General features: G+C 48.6%; 1 protein-coding gene across 1 annotated transcript in view; it reads right to left on the bottom strand.

Annotated features, from left to right (window-relative positions):
• The window catches only part of LOC129695391 (hepatocyte growth factor activator), a 41,634-nt gene that overhangs the window by 23,352 nt on the left and 503 nt on the right, over positions 1 to 17,779 (bottom strand). Inside the window, exons 2-8 of the mRNA XM_055632298.1 lie at positions 17,238 to 17,322; positions 10,304 to 10,400; positions 9,530 to 9,603; positions 5,900 to 6,013; positions 4,461 to 4,592; positions 1,534 to 1,644; positions 43 to 217 (exon numbers count right to left, since the gene is read on the bottom strand). Of these exons, the coding sequence (XP_055488273.1) occupies positions 43 to 217; positions 1,534 to 1,644; positions 4,461 to 4,592; positions 5,900 to 6,013; positions 9,530 to 9,603; positions 10,304 to 10,400; positions 17,238 to 17,322 (788 nt within the window). The remainder of the gene's footprint in view (positions 1 to 42; positions 218 to 1,533; positions 1,645 to 4,460; positions 4,593 to 5,899; positions 6,014 to 9,529; positions 9,604 to 10,303; positions 10,401 to 17,237; positions 17,323 to 17,779) is intronic.

The raw sequence follows: 17,779 nt of genomic DNA, 5'->3' as shown, positions 1-17,779 counted from the left end.
CGCTCATGGTTCCAGAGGACCTCTGATGTGTCTATTTCCCACCTGCAGTAAGGGTGGTCACCCACACCCAGGCTGTGGGGGTCATCCAGGCTCCTAATGTCAAACTCCATGGTTATGAAGTTAGACGTCCAGAGTAGACAGTCGGTCCCTGAAGCAGTCTGCCTCGCCTTCCCTCGGTACGAGCTCCCATCACCTTCGTGGCAGTCAGAAGCAGTGTCTGAACACAAAATACACCAAGTGTTAAACAACCCATCTTGGGGATTTATTCCCTGACATAGTGGAACCTCTGGGATTGTTGGTGGGAGGGAGAGGGGAGGGGAGGGAGAGGGAGAGGGAGGGGGGAGGGAGAGGGAGAGGGGAGGGAGAGGGAGAGGGAGAGGGAGAGGGAGAGGGAGAGGGAGAGAGAGGAGAGGGAGAGGGAGAGGGAGAGGGACAAAGGTGCAAAGAGTGAGATGCAGAGAAAGAGAGTGATGCAGAGAGAGAAAATTGCAGAGTGCAGAGAGAGAGATGCAGAGAGAGTGGAGAGGGGGAGAGGGAGAGAGAGGGCGAGTGAGAGGGGGAGTGGGAGTGGGAGAGGGAGAGGGAGAGGGGCCGTGTGGCCACTCACACCTAATGCTGCCAGTTTCATTCACATGCAATTCCAATGAGTCCTAATCACAGAGAGATACAGTGCAGAAACAGGCCCTTTGGCCCCCTGAGTCCATGCCAGCCATTCATCCACACTAATCCCATATTCTATATAACTCCCCATATTCACATAAACTCTCCACATTCTGCCCCTCAACTACACACTATGGGCAACTTACAGCGGCCAGTGAACCCAACGACCCCCCCTTGCCTTTGGGATGTGGGATGAAACCAGAGCACCCAGAGAAAACCCACGCAGTCACAGAGAGAACAAGCAAACTCCACACAAACAACACCCGAGGTCAAGATTGAGCCTGGGTATCTGCTGTTGTGTGGCAGCCACTCCATCACCGTGCCATCTTTGAGGTGTGGCTAATGATGGTAGATTTTAATTTTAATTCCCTCACTCAGAATAAAGTATTAGCCAGCCCATCCTCTTCCTATATCAGGCTCTCAAGTCCCGGCGACATCCTTCTAAATCTCTGTATTCCTTCCAGTTTATTGACATCCTTGCTGTAGCAGGATGACTAAAACTGAACATAATACTTCAAATTAGTTCAGAATTAGACTTTACTTCAGACTTTAGAGATACAGCGTAGAAACAGGCCCTTTGGCCCACCGAGTCCGCGCGGCCCAGTGATCACCCCATACACTAGCACTATCCTACACGCAAGGGACAATTTACAATTTACAATAGCCAATTAACCTACAAAGCTACATGTCTTTGGAGGAAACCGGAGCACCTGGAGAAAACCCATACGGTCACAGGGAGAACATAGAAACTCCATGCTCAGGATCGAACCCTGGTCTCTGGCGCTGTGAGGTAGCAACTCTACCGCTGGGCTACTGTGCCGCCCCAAATTTGTATCTGAGATAACCGCGCTCTATTCTGTGGCAAGACGTTACCTATTTCACAGTTCTTCCCCGCATAGTCCTGAGTGCAGGAACAAACTCTTTCACCGGTGGCCCGAACCTCCTGGCACGTTCCATTGTGGAGGCAAGGGTTTGTGTCACAGTCTGTAAATGACAAGGAAGAGTCACTCTCTGGGGCACACATCATCTCCTCAAACAAACCAAGTCTTTATACTTTAGAGATACAGCCTGGAAACAGGCCTTTCGGCCCACCGAGTCCATGCAGACCAGAGATTACCCCCATACACTATTGTGTAAACCAGCACCTGTAGTTCCTTGTCTCTACCTGTTGACAACAGTCATCAGCTGGATACACAGCACCAATGAGCCAACAACACAAATTTCCACAAGGGTTTTCCAAGGCCATTATCCAGGCAGTGCTTGTAGACTTTAGGGATCGCAAGGGTGACACTGTGGCACAGTGGTGGAGTTGCTGCCTTACAGCACTTGCAGCACCGGAGGCCCGGGTTCAATCCTGATTACGTGTGCTGTATGTACGGAGCTTGTACATTCTCCCTGTGACCGCGTGGGTTTTCTTTAAAGATCTTCGGTTACCTCCCACAATCCAAACACGTACAGGTTTGTAGGTTAATTGGCTTGGTGTATGTGTGAAATTGTCCCTGGTGTGTGTAGGATGGTGTTAATGTGCAGGGAACGCTGGTCGGTGCGGACTCGGTGGGCTGAAGGGCCTGTTTCTGTGTTGTACTATTACAACTAAAAAACTAGATGGAGCATGGAAACAGGCCCTCCAGCCCACCGAATACATGTCGACCAACAATCACCCCGTACACTAGCACTATCCTACACACCAGGGACAATATATAATTTACAGAAACCAATTAACCTACAAACCTGCATATATTTGGAGTGTGGGTGAAAACCGGAGCACCTGGAGAAAACCCACGCAGTCACAGGGAGAATACACAAAGTTCGTCCAAACACCTCCTGAGGTCAGGTTCGAACCCGGGTCACTGGCGCTGTAAGGCAGCAACTCTACCGTTGCGCTACTGTGCTGTATGTGGATCTCAGCGGGCATCAGTCAGCTGGTGACTCTGCCCGCTCCTCCATCCCCTCTCCTCGAACGCCCATGGCTCCCGGTCTGCAGGTGCCAAGATCTGGATCACGTTGGTGGCCAAAGTGAACGGAGGGAGCAGGGCACCACGGTGGCATGGATCACTGGACAAGGGTTAGATGCCACAGTGGGCTCTGTAGGTTCCAGCTGGGATTCTAATGACTGCCTGTTCCTGCTGGTTTACTATACAGGTAAAATAAAAAGACAAAAATCATGAGAGGAATAGATCAGGTAGATGCACAGAATCTTTTGCCCAGAGTGGGTGAATCGAGGACCAGACGACATAGGGTCAAGGTGAAGGGGAAAAGATTTAATAGGAATCTAAGGGGTAACTTTTTCACACAAAGGGTGGTGGGTGTATGGAACAAGCTGCCAGAGGAGGTAGTTGAGGCTGGGACTATCCCAACGTTTAAGAAACAGTTAGCCAGATATGTGGGTTCCAGTTTCAAGATTCAAGAGAGTTTATTGTCATGTGTCCCAGATAGGACAATGAAATTCTTGCTTTGCCTCGGACAGGTTTGGGGGGATATGGGCCTAACACGGGCAGGACTAGTGTAGCTGAGACAAGTTTGCCGGTGTGGGAACATTGGGCCGAAGGGCCGGTTTCCACATTGTAAGACTCAGTGACTCTAAGTGCTGGTGTTAATCAGCGGGTCAGGCAACATCTCTGGAGGACATGGATCGGTGACATTTTGGGTCAGAACCCTTCTTCCCTCTAAACTCTCTGCACATTAGGAGAAATGTAATTCACAGAGGCCTATTAATCTGCAAACCTGCACGTCCTTGGGATGTGGGAGGAAACCGCATCACCCGGAGAAAACCCCACATGGTCATAGGGTCCCGGCCCAAAACATCACCTGTCAGAGCTCTCCACAGATGATGCCTGATCCGTTGAGTTACTCCAGCATATAATGTCTTATTTTTTCTAAACCAGCATCAGTAGTTCCTTCTCTCCTTGCCTTGTAACCAGTGCTCTGACAATGTACAGCTTCATACAGGGGATGGAACAGCCCAGTTAACCCCTCCCACAGACTTGCACTCTAATATTTGCACTGGTTTATTAAAGTCATAGAGTCATAGAGCTGTACAAGCTTCATCCATGCCGTCCAAATTGACATATAGCTGTAATCCCATTTGCCTGCATTTGTCCCATAGCCCTCTAAACCCATCTTATCCATGCATCTGTCCAAATGTCTTATGGAAACAATTGCATCTGTTTCCATAGCTTCCCTTGTCAGCTCATTCATGAGTTCAGAATTAGGCAATTCGACCCATCGAGTCTAATCCTCCGTTCATTCATGACTGATCTATCTTTCTCTCTGTTCACCGTTCTCCTGCCTTCTCCCCGTAACCTCTGACACCCGCACTAATCAAGAATCTGTGAATCTCTGCCTTAAAAATATCCATTGACTTGGCCACAAAGCCTTGAAAAGCCATCCATTTAACTCCGTTGCCCCAATGGTCATTCACACGCGCTTAAACCCCTGTCCTGACCAACATTTATCCCTTATGAATTGGATCAGTAAACAGACAAAACCTCGCCCAGCTCCCTCTCCAACCCTCCCTACAATTAGTCACAAGATGACTACCGGCCCGACCCGTCACCTATCCATGTTCTCCAGAGATGATGCCTGACCCGCTGACTTACTCCAGCCTTGAGTAACCCTTTTCAGCAAAGATATAATCTGGCTAGGTTTTTCAATAAACATGGCCTTTGCCACCCCCAGCACCGACAATCTCCAAGGGTCGCCTGCAGTTTTTATAATGAACAGGAGGAACAGGAACTCTGGTGGCTCTCAATAGTAACAGTGCAGGGTTCACCACGTTATATCAAGTGTTCTCCAGAAACCTTTCCAAGCCAACGGGATGGAACGAATCCCATCTTCAGTACAAAAGCATCTCACGACATCATCGTGAAGAATCCGTGTCCACAACTCTCCAAGGTTGTAATACTTCAGATGTTGCGTTTCAAAGCACTTCTCTAAACGTAACGGAGAGTGATTTAGTTTAGTTTAGAGATACAACGCGAAAACAAGCCCTTCAGCCCGACGGGTCCGCGCCGACCAGCGATCCCCGCACATTAACACTATCCTACACCCACTAGGGACAATTTTTACATTTACCAAGCCAATTAAGTTACAAACCTGTACGTCTTGGGAGTGTGGGAGGGAACCGAAGATCTCGGAGAAAACCCACGCAGGTCCCGGGGAGAACGTACAAACTCCGTACAGACAGCACTCGTAGTCAGGATCAAACCCGGGTCTCTGGCGCTGCATTCGCTGTAAGGCAGCAACTTTACCGCTGCGCCACCGAGTCTTCAAAATGGTACAGCTCATAGGCTATTGTTCCCCCTGAAATCACGGAGATGGGGGTGGGGGTGGATTTACAGTGGACCTGGTTTGGGAGGCCTATATCGAAGGGGGGAACCTGGTGGGGGGGGCCGCCGAGAACCATGGAGGACGCGGCGGGGGGACTAGAATGAAGTGGGACACAGCAGAGAATGAAGGTGGGACCCAGAGAGGGGCCCGCCGTGACTGAAGGGGACACAGCCGGGAGAGAGGGGTGGTCCACGTGCGGCAACAAGCCTGGTTTGTCGCTGCGAGAAGATGATAAGACTGTTTAATGAACTTTTTGTAACTTTGTCGGTGCCAGAAGCCTGGCGACTCTTCGTGAGGTCTGCTGTGTTATTACACCGGATTGTTTGCAAAAACAAAGAAGGGGAATGCGGCGAGACTAATCATGTCAAACCCATTTTCCCACAAACATGTATATATTTATCCTATTACTCGCCTGTACAGGCTGGAGGTCAGAGGGATGAGAGGACGCCTCAACACAACTTATCAAATAGTGAAAGGCCTGGATAGAGTAGTGGGTGTGGAGAGGATGTTTCCACTAATGGGAGAGTCTAATACCAGTGGGCACAGCCTCAGAATTAAAAGATGTACCATTAGGAAGATGAGGAATTTCTTTCATCAGAGGGTGTTGAATTTGTGGAATTCATTGCCACAGACAGCTGATGAGGCTAAGTCATTGGGTATTTTTAACGCGGAGTTTGATGGATTCTTGATTGGTAAGGGTGTCAGGGGTTATGGCGGAGAAAGCAGCAGAATGGAGTTGAGAGGGAAAGATAGATCAGCTATGAGTGAATGTATACTTGATGGGCAGAGTGGCCTAATTCTAACTTATTACCTTTGGTCTGACATTGGGCATGGTTGAGGGGTCAGGGGGCTCCTATTTCCTTGTGTTCGAAGCTTTTGCTGAAGCAGTGGGAATGTTGTAGTCACTCACCTTTCTCACAGAACTCTCCGGTGAATGGGTCAGTGCAGATACACTTATAGGACTCTTCGCTGGGTTTATTAACACAGGCCCCCCCGTGCCAGCAGGCATGGTCCTCACAATAATCTGTCAAATGAATACTTGGTTAGTTAGACTTCACGTTCACAAATATAGGGGTAGAATTGGGCCATTCGGCCCATCGAGTCTTCTCTGTCATTCAATCATGGCTGATCTCTGCCCCCTAATCCCATCATCCTGCCTTCACCCCATAACCCTTGACACCCGTTCTTATCAAGAATTTGTTTATCTCTGCCTTAAAAATATCCACTGATGACTTCCATAGCCCTCTGTGGCAATGAGTTCCACAGATTATCTACCCTCTGACTAAAGAGGTTCCCCGTCACCCTTTTACAAGAGCATCCTTTAATTATGAGGCTATAACCTCCGGTCCCAGACTTCACCATGGGTGAAGTTTCGGGTCAGGATGTCTGAACAAGGGCCTCGACCTGAAATGTCACCCATCCTTTTTCTCCAGAGATGCTGCCTGACATGCTGAGTTACTCCAGAATTTTGTGTCTTATTTTATAAACAAGCATCTGCAGTTCCTTGATCAGCCATCTGCAGATTTGCGTTGAAGCAGGAAACTGTGGAATATAAATTCAAGTAACTAGATAAAGCTACGTAAACCTATTCTGAAAAAGAGTCTGACCTGAAACATCACCATTCCTTTTCTCCAGAGATGCTGCCTGACCTGCTGTGTTACTCCAGAACTTTGTGTCTTATCTTTGGAATAAACCGGCTTCTGCAGTTCTTTGTTTCTACTTGGTCACTTGATTTTTGTTTACAATCTATGACATATTTGCTTGAAGCATTAACACTAATTTAAAATCACAATGCCCTCATGGATCATAGAACAGTACAGCACAGGAACAGATGCCGCAACCCACAATCCATGCTGAACATGATGCCAAGATATGCCCGCATGTGATCCATGTCCCTCCATTCCCTACATGCCTATCTAAAAGCCTTTTAAATGCCGCTATTTATGCTGCACCATCACCGACAACCTCTCCTTGGACACAGAGATTGACAAGAGGATCGGGGAAGGCAGCTACAACTCTCGCTCGCCTCACAACTCGAGTGTGGACCAACCCAAAGCTGACAGTGAAGACAAAGATGGCCGTCTACAACGCCTGTGTCATCAGCACGCTGCTGTACGGCAGTGAGACATGGACTACATATGCCAGGCAGAAGAGAAGACTCAACACCTTCCACCTCAGAAGCATCCGCCATATCCTGGGCATTTCCTAGCAAGACAGAGTGTCCAACACCGAGATCCTGTCTCTCGCTGGCCTTCCCAGTATGTACACTCTACTCAGGCAGCGTAGACTGCGGTGGCTGGGCCATGTTCACCGCATGGAGGATGGCTGTATTCCAAAAGACATCCTCTATGGAGAGCTGACATCTTCGAGGAGAACCATCGGCCGCCCCCAGCTACGTTACAAGGTTGGCTGAAATAGAGATATGAAGGCGCTCGACATCAATGTGAAGTCCCGGGAGAGGCTTGCAGCTGACCGCACGAGGTGGAGAGGTACCCTGACCCAATATCTCAAAACGGGGGGAGAGAAACTGATGTACGCAGTGGCAGACAAGCGGGCAAGCAGAAAGGGGCGCAGCAACTTCAACAAACCAGAGACCACACACAAATGTGACCGTTGAGACAGAGACTGTCACTCCCACATTGGTCTCTTCGGCCACAAGCAACGCTGCTCTAGCCGAGGTTTGGAGCGAGTGGCCAACAACTAGGATGCATCACCCACGGACAGTCATGACTGAGGGGGACTACGAGATTGTGTCTGCCTCCACCACCACCCTCCTTGTGTCAAAACGTACCTTGCACATCTCCTTTAAACTTTGTCCCTCTCACCTTAAAGCTACGCCCTCTTGTCTTTTCACTTCCCAATCTGAGGAAAAAGGTTCTGACTCTCTACCCTATCTATGCCCGTCATGATTTTATATGCTTCTCTCAGCCTCCAACGTTCCAGAGAAAACAATCCAAGCCTGTGCAACCTCTCCCGAAAGCTAAAACCCTCCAATCCAGATGTAGAAACAAGGAACTGCAGATGTTGGTTTACCAAGGAAAGACATAAAGTGCTGGAGTAACTCAGCGAGTCAGGCAGTATCTCTGAAGAATGAGTCTGAAGGTGGATAGGTGATGTTTCAGGTTGGGATCATTCTAATCCAGGCAGTATTCTGGTAAACCTCTTCTGCGCCTTCTCCGAAGCATCCATATACGTGCTGTAATGGCCAACCAGAAATGCACACAATATCCTGCAACCATTAAGGATCTGTAGACGCAGGTATATGGTGAAGGGGAAAATATTTACTAGGAACTTGAGGGGTAACCTTTTCACACAAAGGGTGGTGTGTGTATGGAACGAGCTGCTGGAGGAGGTAGTTGGGGAAGGTACTATGGCAACGTTTAAGAAACATTTAGACAGGTACATGGATAGGATAGGTTTAGAGGGCTATGGGGCAAACGCGGGCAGATGGGACTAGTGTAAATGGGACGTGTTGGCCGGTGTGGGCAAGTTGGGTGGAAGGGCACGTTTCCACGCTGTGTGACTGTGACTATTTACTCCAGGGTCTCTTTGATCCTGGTCACCTTTCCGTGTCCTTCCACAACATTTTCCTTCCTTATTCCACCGTTCTTCTGACATTTTGCACACTAGCTCTGGATTCCACCAACAGAATGAAGCATTGTCTGATCACCTATTCTCTTAAGCCCCCCAGTATCATTTATGTTACAATAAGATTGATCACCTCCCCTACACTAAGCTTCAATGAGAATAAGGTCAACCTGCATGACTTTGCCTCATAAGATAACCCTTTTCCAAATCGACCCAGAAAACATTCTCTTGAGTGCCTCCAAAACAAGTCCCACCATAAGTTCATGTTCATGTTATAAGAGCAGAATTAGCCATTTGGCCCATTGAGTCTACTCCACCAGTCAATCGTGGTTTATCTATCTTTCCCTCCCAACCCTATTCTCCTGCCTTCTCTCCATAACCTTGGACATCCTTTCTAATCAAGAACCTATAAAACTCCACTTTTAAAAATGCAAACACAATGTCTTTGTCTCCACAGTCATCTGTGGCAATGAATTCCACAGATTCACCAGCCTCTGACTACAGAAATTCCTCCTCAACTTCTTTTTAAAGGTCTTTTTCATTCTGAGGCTGTGCCCTCTGGTCCTAAACTCTCCCACTAGTGGAAACATTCCTCTCCACATCCACTCTATCCCGGCCTTTCACTATTCGGTAAGTTTCGATGGGATCCCCCCCCCCCCTCATCTTTCTAAACTCCTGCGAGTACAGACCCAGAGCCGTCAAACGCTCATCAAGTATTAACCCAATCATTCCCAAGATCATCCTCGTAAACCTCCTCTGGACCCTCTCCAGTGCCAGCACATCCTCCTCGGATATGGGGCCCAAAACTGCTCACAATACTCCAAATGTGGTCAGTCCAATGCTTTCCAAAGCCTCAGCATTACATCCCTGTCAGGGCCCTCCACTAGTCGGGGCTGTCCAATGTTCTCTTGCATTGAAACCATCTCCATTCATAGCAGGCAGGGAACTGTACCATGTACAAGAGGCTGGATTTCTTCACAGTAGTCCCATTGCTTATCCTGGTCATAATTAGGGGTGGTGGAACACCTGAAAAAGAACAAAGTATCAGTTCATAGAAATAAAAACAGATGGACACAAAGTGCTGGAGTTACTCAGTAGGTCAGGCAGCATCCCTGGAGAACATGGATAGGTGACGTTTCGGGTCGGAACCCTTGTTCAGACTGCGAAGTGTCCCGACCCCAAAACGTCACATATCCATGTTCTGCAGAGATGCTGCCTGACCCGCTGAATTACTCCAGCACTTTGTGTCCTTTTGTGCAAAGCAGCACATGCAGTTCTTTGTGTCTACCTGTTGACAACAGTCATCACTGGATACACAGCACCAAAGAACCAACTCAACACAAATTTCCACAAGGTCATTTTCCAGCCAGTGCTTGTAGACTTTAGACCTCAGGGATACAGCGTGGAAACAGCCGACCCAGTCTGCACTGACCAGTGTTTACCCTGGACACTAACAATATCCTACACGCTAGAGAAAGTTTAAAATTTTACCAAAGCCAATTAACCGACAGAACTGCATCTCTTTAGCGTGAGAGAGGGAACCGGAGCATCGGAGAAAACCCACACGGTCACAGGGAGAACATGCAAACTCCATACAGACAGCACCCGTAGTCAGGATCGACTCCAGGTCTCTCCAGCTGTGAGGCAGCAACTCCACCGCTGCCGCCCTATTGATTTAACAGAAAGTGAACAAACAAACAAAAGAGGGGAGAGGAGTTGCACTCACCAATGTTTACCCGTCTTTTTGCTCAGCACGCAGGTTCGGTGCAGATTGCCGGCGTTCCGGAAGGGGAAGGAGCACATCCCCCCGGTCTCTGTGAAGACTGAATGGGTTGGATTCAAATTAGCATAAGGTCCACCTCAGCAGCTCCAGGCTTGGCACAGTACAATGGGGACCATTGGAGGGCCGAAGAGAACATAGGGGGACCCAGCGGCGGGGGGGGGGGGGGGGGGGGGGGGGGGGGGGGTGGAAGCATCGAGAATGAGAGGGAACCGGTGAAGGGGTTGTGGGTGAAAGTGGCAGGCAGTAGATAGGACTGATTGGTGAACGTTTGTAACTTTGTCAGTGCCAGAAATGTGGCGACTCTTGTGGACTGCCCTGGGGAAATCTGCTGTACGATTTCACGGGTTGTCTGCAAAAACAAAACATTTCACTGATCCGAGGTGCACGTGACCACAAAGTATCATTGGATCAATGAACAATCGCACCTCCCCCAACACCAACACATGTGACCCAAATCCCCCTAAACCTCTACTCTCCCTGAACCTGCCTCAGCTACCTCCTCTGACAGCACCTTCCACACACCCACAATGTTGCCCCTCATGTTCCTATTAAATCTTTTGCCTTTCTCCTGAAGCTTAGTTTAGTTTATTGTCACGTGTACCGAGGTACAGTGAAAAGCGTTTGCAGCGTGCTAACCAGTCAGTGGAAAGACAATACATGATTACAATCAAGCTGTCCACACTGTACAAACTGTGTAAAGAAAGAACTGCAGATGCCGAGTTAAATCTTCTTCAGTCTGAAGAAGGGTCTGGACCCGAAACATCGCCCATTCCTTCTCTCCAGAGGTGCTGCATTTTGTGTCTACCTTCCACAGTGTGCAGATACAGGATAAAGGGAATAATGTTTAATGCAAGATAAAGTCCAGTAAAGTTCGATTAAAGATAGTCTGAGGGTCTCTATTGAGGTAGATAGTAGCTCAGGACCACTCTCTAGTTGTTGGTACGATGGTTCAGTTCTTGATCTCCTACCCTGGAAAATAGACCTTTGTGCGTTCACCCTCATGATCGTATATGCAGTTCTACAAGATCACCCCTCAGCCTCATGCGTCCCAAGGAATAAAGTCCCAGCCTGCCCAACCTCTCCCAATAGCTCAGGCCCTCGAGTCCTGGTGACATCCTCATAAATCTTCTCTGCATACATTCTAGCACCAATCAGAGGAAAAACATGCAAACTCCACACAGATAGTACCTACAATTAGAATTGAACCCGGGTCACTGGAGCAGTGAGGCAACAGCGCTATTAACTGTACTATTGTGTCAGCTAATCAATCTTCCCTCTGTTGTTTGCTGACCCACTAAACCTTTATTAACACATCACTTTCCTTGAAAGTGGCCTCACAGGTAGATAGGGTGGTCACAAAGGCTTTCATCAGTCAGAGTATTGAGTATAGAAGTTGGGATGCTGCAGTTATATAAGATGCTGGTGATGCCACCTTTAGAGTATTGTGTTCAGTTTTGGTCACCATGTTTTAGGGAATATGTCAAGCTGGAAAGGGTGCAGAAAAGATTTACAAGGATGTTGCCAGGACTCGCAGGCCTGAGCTATAGGGAGGTTTCATGGCAGTCGGGTCACGACCCATGACCCATGCTGTTGCTACACTACGCCAAGTGGAGTACATGCGATGAACTGCAAGTAAGCACTGACCATTGTTTCCAGCGTAGCGGGCCCGTTAAAACCCGCTGAAATGGTCAATTTTTGCGCTGTAAACAATTATGGAAATCGGGATAAGCGTGAGAGACATTTAGCCTACTTCAGATTTCCAAAAGTGAGGAGAAATGACGGTAGATAGAAGCGAGAGCTGAAGGGACAACAACAGCCACAGTGCTTCTAAAGTTGGGTACATGTCTCTCACGCTTACGCCGACTTCCACAATTTTTTACAGTGCAAAAATTCAACATTTTGGTGGTTTTTAACAGGTAGGAAAGTACGCGTTTCTTGCATTAATAACATATACCGGAAGTGACGGATGTCCTCCAGATGGATTGTGCGGCTCCGTGCGTCAATCCCTATGATCCAGTGACCTTACGTGCAACCCCCCTATAGGGAGAGGTTGTGCAGGCTGGGACTCTTCCTTGGTGCGCAGGAGGATGAGGGTTGATCTTATTGGGGTGTACAAAATCATGAGAGGAATAGATCTGGTAAATGCACAGTCTTTTGTCCAGAGTAGCAGAATCAAGAACCAGAGGACATACGTTTGCATGTGAGGGAGGAAGATTGAATTTGAACCCGAGGGGTAACTTTTTCACACAAAGGGTGGTGGGTGCATGGAACAAGCTGTTGGAGGAGGCAGCTGAGACAGGTACGTTTAAGAAGCATTTAGACAGGTACATGGATCAAACAAGTTTAGAAGGGTATGGGCAAAACACAGGCAGATGGGACTAGTGTAGATGGGCCATGTTGGTTAGTGTGGGCAGGATGGGCTGAAGGGCCTGTTTCCGTACTCTATTATTCTCTATAACATCATGATGATCATGAAATGGGGTTGCGGGAATGAGATTGGAGTAGGCCGCATCGAAGTTGGAAATCTGCCAAGTAAGCAGAGAGGGAAAGGATTTAATGGGAACCTGAGGGGCACCTTCTTCGCACAGCTGGTAGAGCTGCAGCCTCACTGCGCCAGGTTCGATCCCGACTTTGGGTGCTGTCTGTGCGTTAAGTTTGCACGTTCTCCCTGTGATGGTGTGGGCTTCCTCCGGGTGCTCTGGCTTCCTCCCACATCCCAAAGACATGTGGAATTGTAGGTTAATTGGCCTTTGTACGTTGCCCCGAGTGTGTAGGAAGTGAATGAGAAAGTGGGATAACATGGAACAAGTGTGAATGGGTAATTGGTGGTCGGCATAGGTTCAGTAGGCCGAAAGGCCTGTTTCTGTGCTGCATCTCTAAGCTAAACGGAGTGTGATGCGGTATAGAACGAGCTGCTAATGGCTGTAGTTGAGGCAAGTACTATAATAACATTTAAAAGACATTTGGACAGGTACATAGAGACAAAAGGTTCAGAAGGAAATGGGCCAAATGCGGGCAGATGGGACTAGCGTGTATGGGGCATCTTGGTCAACATGGGTAAGCTGGGCTGAAAGGCTTGTTTCCGTGTTGTACGACTCCAGGACTAAGTAACACTCTGTGAGATGGGAATTTATTGGAATGTTCTTCCTCTGGGGAGCAGCTGAATGGAGTGTTGGAATTGCCAGATCCGAAGATGCTGAGGTCTATTGGAGCCTGCCAGGCTTGGGATCAGCCAACCATGTCCCAATGTAACAGGGAGGAAGTGCAGGTGCTGGTTTACACCAAAGATAGACACAAATTGCTGGAGTAACTCAGTGGGTCAAGCAGCATCACTGGAGACAATGCATAGGCAACGTTTCGGGTCCAGACCCTTCTTCACACTGGAGGTGTGGGGGTGGCAATAGAGCAGGACAAATTAGAGCCAGCAACAAATGAAATTGTAGGCGTGCTAGATCCTGGGATGCCAACCATTTGAACTCCCATTCTCACACTGACCTTTCTGTGCTGGGCCTCCTCCAGTGTCAGAATGAGGACACACAAACAGGAGGAAGAGCATCTCATATTTTGCTTGAGTAGCTTACAACCCAAGGTATGACGGTTTAATTCGCATTTTAAGTAACTTCTACAAAAACTCTCCTTCCCCCTCCCCTCTCTCCTTCCCCTTTCCCCCTCTCGTCTCCCTCTCCCCTTGCCCCCTTCCTCCACCCTAGTCGTTTAACCAGCTCTGTAGTTCACCACTGTATCACTTTTGCGATCACTCCCTAGACAACAATTGGCCTATCAGAGAATCATCCAGCCTGAGGTCATCTGTTGCCAGCGCCAATTTGCCCTGGTCTGTTCTCATAAGGTCATGTGTTAGGTGTAGAATTAGGCCGTTCGGCCCATCAAGTCGACTGCGCCATTCAATCATGGCTGACCTATCTCTCCCTCCTAACCCCATTTTCCTGCCTTCTCCCCATAACCGCTGACACCCGTACTAATCAAAAATCTATCTATCTCTGCCTTTAACAAATCCACTGACTTGGCCTCCACAGCCTGCTGTGGCAAATAATTCCACAGATTCACCAACCTCTGACTAAAGAGATTTCTCCTCATCTCCTTCCCAAAAGAACATCCTTTAATTCTGAGGCTATGACCTAGACTCTCCCACATCCAGGCCTTTCACTATTCGGTAAGTTCCCCCCCCATTCTTCCAAACTCCAGTGAGTACAGGCCCAGTGCCGACAAACGCTCATCATAGGTTCACCTACTCATTCCTGGGACCATTCTTGTAGTTCTCATCTCCAGCCCCCCACGTCCTCACTTCCAGTCTGATGAAGGGTCCCAACCCAAAACGTCACCTATCCTTTTCCTCCAGATGCTGCCTGACTCACTGAGTTACTCCAGCACTTTGCCAATACCCATTAGTGCGCAGAGTAGTGCGTTCGGCCGAAAGCACTATGGGAACTTCACTCACCCCCCTGCAGGAACTATACAACAGGAGGTGCAACTCCAGAGCAAACAAAATCACGGGAGACCCCTTCCACCCCTGCAATGGACTGTTCCAGCTGCTACGGTCAGGCAAACGCCTCCGTTGCCATGCGATGAGAACGGAGAGGTTGAGAAGGAGTTTCTTCCCAGAGGCAATTCGGACTGTAAACGCCTATCTCACCAGGGACTAACTCTACAGAACGTTTTTCCTTCCATTATTTATTATGTAAAAGAATATATGTGTTTTGATTGTGTTTATAATTTGTTTGGTTGTTTTGTTGTTTGTCTTTTACACAAAAGTCTGCGAGCATTGCCACTTTCATTTCACTGCACATCTCGTATGTGTATGTGACAAATAAACTTGACTTGACTTGCAATCATGCCCCATGCCAGGGCTGAAGCTACTGCAAGCCAGGTCTCTGCAGTTCAGGTGGATTGACCACCAGGGGGAAGCACAAGCCCACGTTGACACCACTGAAGCAAGATGCAACGTGCTGGAGTAACTCAGTGAGTCAGGCAGCATCTCTGGAGAAAAGGAATCGGTGACGTTTCGGGTTGGAACCCATCTTCAGACACCAAGGAAGGTTGGAGACTTTAACATATGTCACAATGAACATCCGACTGCAGCCTCTCAATCAGCTTGGTCGTGGCTCTTGTATCTTTACTGGCAATCTTGTTACACTACCGATGTGACAATGTTATGCAAAAACTCTGGAGTTATATGTCTGGGCAAGAGATTGAAGTCAGTAAGAAATGTGGACAGTATCTTTCACAAGGTTTCTTCCCAGCTGTTATCAAGCAGCCGAACCATCCAACCACAAGTCCTGAACTACTATCTACTTCATTGGTGACCCTCGGACCAACTTTGTTTGGGCTTTACTGGCTTTATTAACCCAGAGAGTTGGGAATCTATGGAATTCTCTGCCACAGAAGGCAGTGGAGACTAATTCACTGGATGTATTCAAGAGAGAGTTAGATATATATCTTAGGGCTAACGGAATCGAGGGATATGGGGAGAAAGCAGGAACTGGGTACTGATTTCGGATGATCAGCCAGGATCATATTGAATGGCAGTGCTGGTTTGAAGGGCTGAATGGCCTACTCCTGCACCTATTTTCTATGTTTCTATGTTTATCTTGCACTAAACGTTATTCCCTTATCATGCATTTGTACAGTATGAACGGCTCGATTGTAATCATGCATTGTCTTTCCGCTGACTGGATGGCATGCAACAAAAGTCTTTTCACTGTACCTCAGTACACATGACAATAGACTAAACTTTGATAGCCAATTCATTCCTTCCACAGATACTGCCTGACCCACTGACTTACATCTGTGGAGGAAATAAATGAGTGACATCCTTACTAATCAAGAATCTATTAATTTCCACTTTAAAACCCTCTATGACTTGGCCTCCACTGTCGTCTGTGGCAATGAATTCCACAGATTCACCACCCCCAGCTAAAGAAATTCCATCTCCTTTCAAAAAGGTACGTCCTTTTATTCTGAGGATGTGGCTCCTGGTCCTAGACACTCCCACTCGCGGAGACATCATCTCCATCCTCTATCCAGGTCGGGACCCTTCTTCAGACAGGTCGGTGTAAGCCAGGATTTGTAGTTCCTTGTCTCTCCTTTCTCATGCTGGCTGAAGGAGATCCATACACATTTTCCATACAATTTCCCCCCTCACGGCACCAGAGATGTGAGATTGATCCTGACCTCGAGTGCTGTCTGTTTGCACATTCTCTCTGTGACCGTTTGGGTTTCCTCCGGGTGTTTCCTCGCACATTCCAAACACGTGCGGGTTTGTAGGTTAATTGGTCTCTAGTGTAAAATTGCCCTTAGTGTGTAGGGAGTGGATGAGAAAGCGGGATAACACAGAACTAGTGTGAATGGGTGATCGATAGTCAGTGTGGACTCAATGGGCTGAAGGCCGTTTCATTTCTGCATCACTAGACCTTAAAACTAAAACTAAAGTTTGTGTCCGTCCTCTGGTCTCACCCCCTCCACTCCCTCCCTCTCCCTCACCAACTCTCATGTTCTCCCTCCATCCCACCAACTGGGCTGGCACAGCGGTGGAGTTGCTGCCTAACAGCGCCAGAGACCCAGGTTCGATCCACACTACAGGTGCTGGGTGTACGGAGTTTGCACGTTCTCCCCATGACCGCATGGGTTTCCTCCTGCTTCCTCCCTCACTACAAAGGCGTGCAGGTTTGTAGGTGAATTTCCTTTGGTAAAAATCGTAACTTTTCCCCGGTGTTGAGAACAGAGCTAGCGTACGGGGTGATCGCTGGACGGCGCGGACTCGGTGAGCCTGTTTCCGCACTGTATCTCTACAACTACCTCGGTGTTCAGAGTGAGTGTGGAACAAGCTGTAGCATGAAGGTGTGTGTCTCTAACGCCTTACCTATACGGTGGTGTCGTAATGGGTGAGAAGAACCTTGATCCTCAAGCCCATCTCTAGGAACCCCTAGTTTGGAAGATTTTGATGACTGTGAATCCAAATACAAAAGGCATTAAATTAGCACCTCACCAAGGCCCCAGAGATTACAACATTTACACTCGACACAGACGCCCCACGTGAATGCGTTCTCACCCCATTACTCTACACCCTGCGGCCCCATTCTGCTCCAACTCCATCTGCACGTTTGCTGAAGACACCACTCTAATGGCCAGGATCTGGGTCAGAGGCAGGAGTGGTGAAAAAGGGGGAGAGGGGGGAGAGCAGGGACCCCGAGTTGGAGGCGAGTTGGGAAGGGGGGGGAAATGAGGGGGGAAAGGAGGGGGGAAGCACCAGGGGACACTGGGCTACTGGAAGCAGAGGCTGAGGGAGGGGGAATGCCAGAGACCAGAGACCCTGGCATGGAGGTGGGGGGAGGGATGGGCGGGGGAGTCAGAAGGACCCTGGGTTGGAGATGAGTAGGAGAGGGGAAGGAGGGGTGAGCATAA

This window comes from Leucoraja erinacea, chromosome 3 (assembly GCF_028641065.1).
Source record: "Leucoraja erinacea ecotype New England chromosome 3, Leri_hhj_1, whole genome shotgun sequence".
NCBI classification, from domain to species: domain Eukaryota; kingdom Metazoa; phylum Chordata; class Chondrichthyes; order Rajiformes; family Rajidae; genus Leucoraja; species Leucoraja erinaceus.
This window is presented reverse-complemented; position numbering and strand designations above follow the sequence as displayed.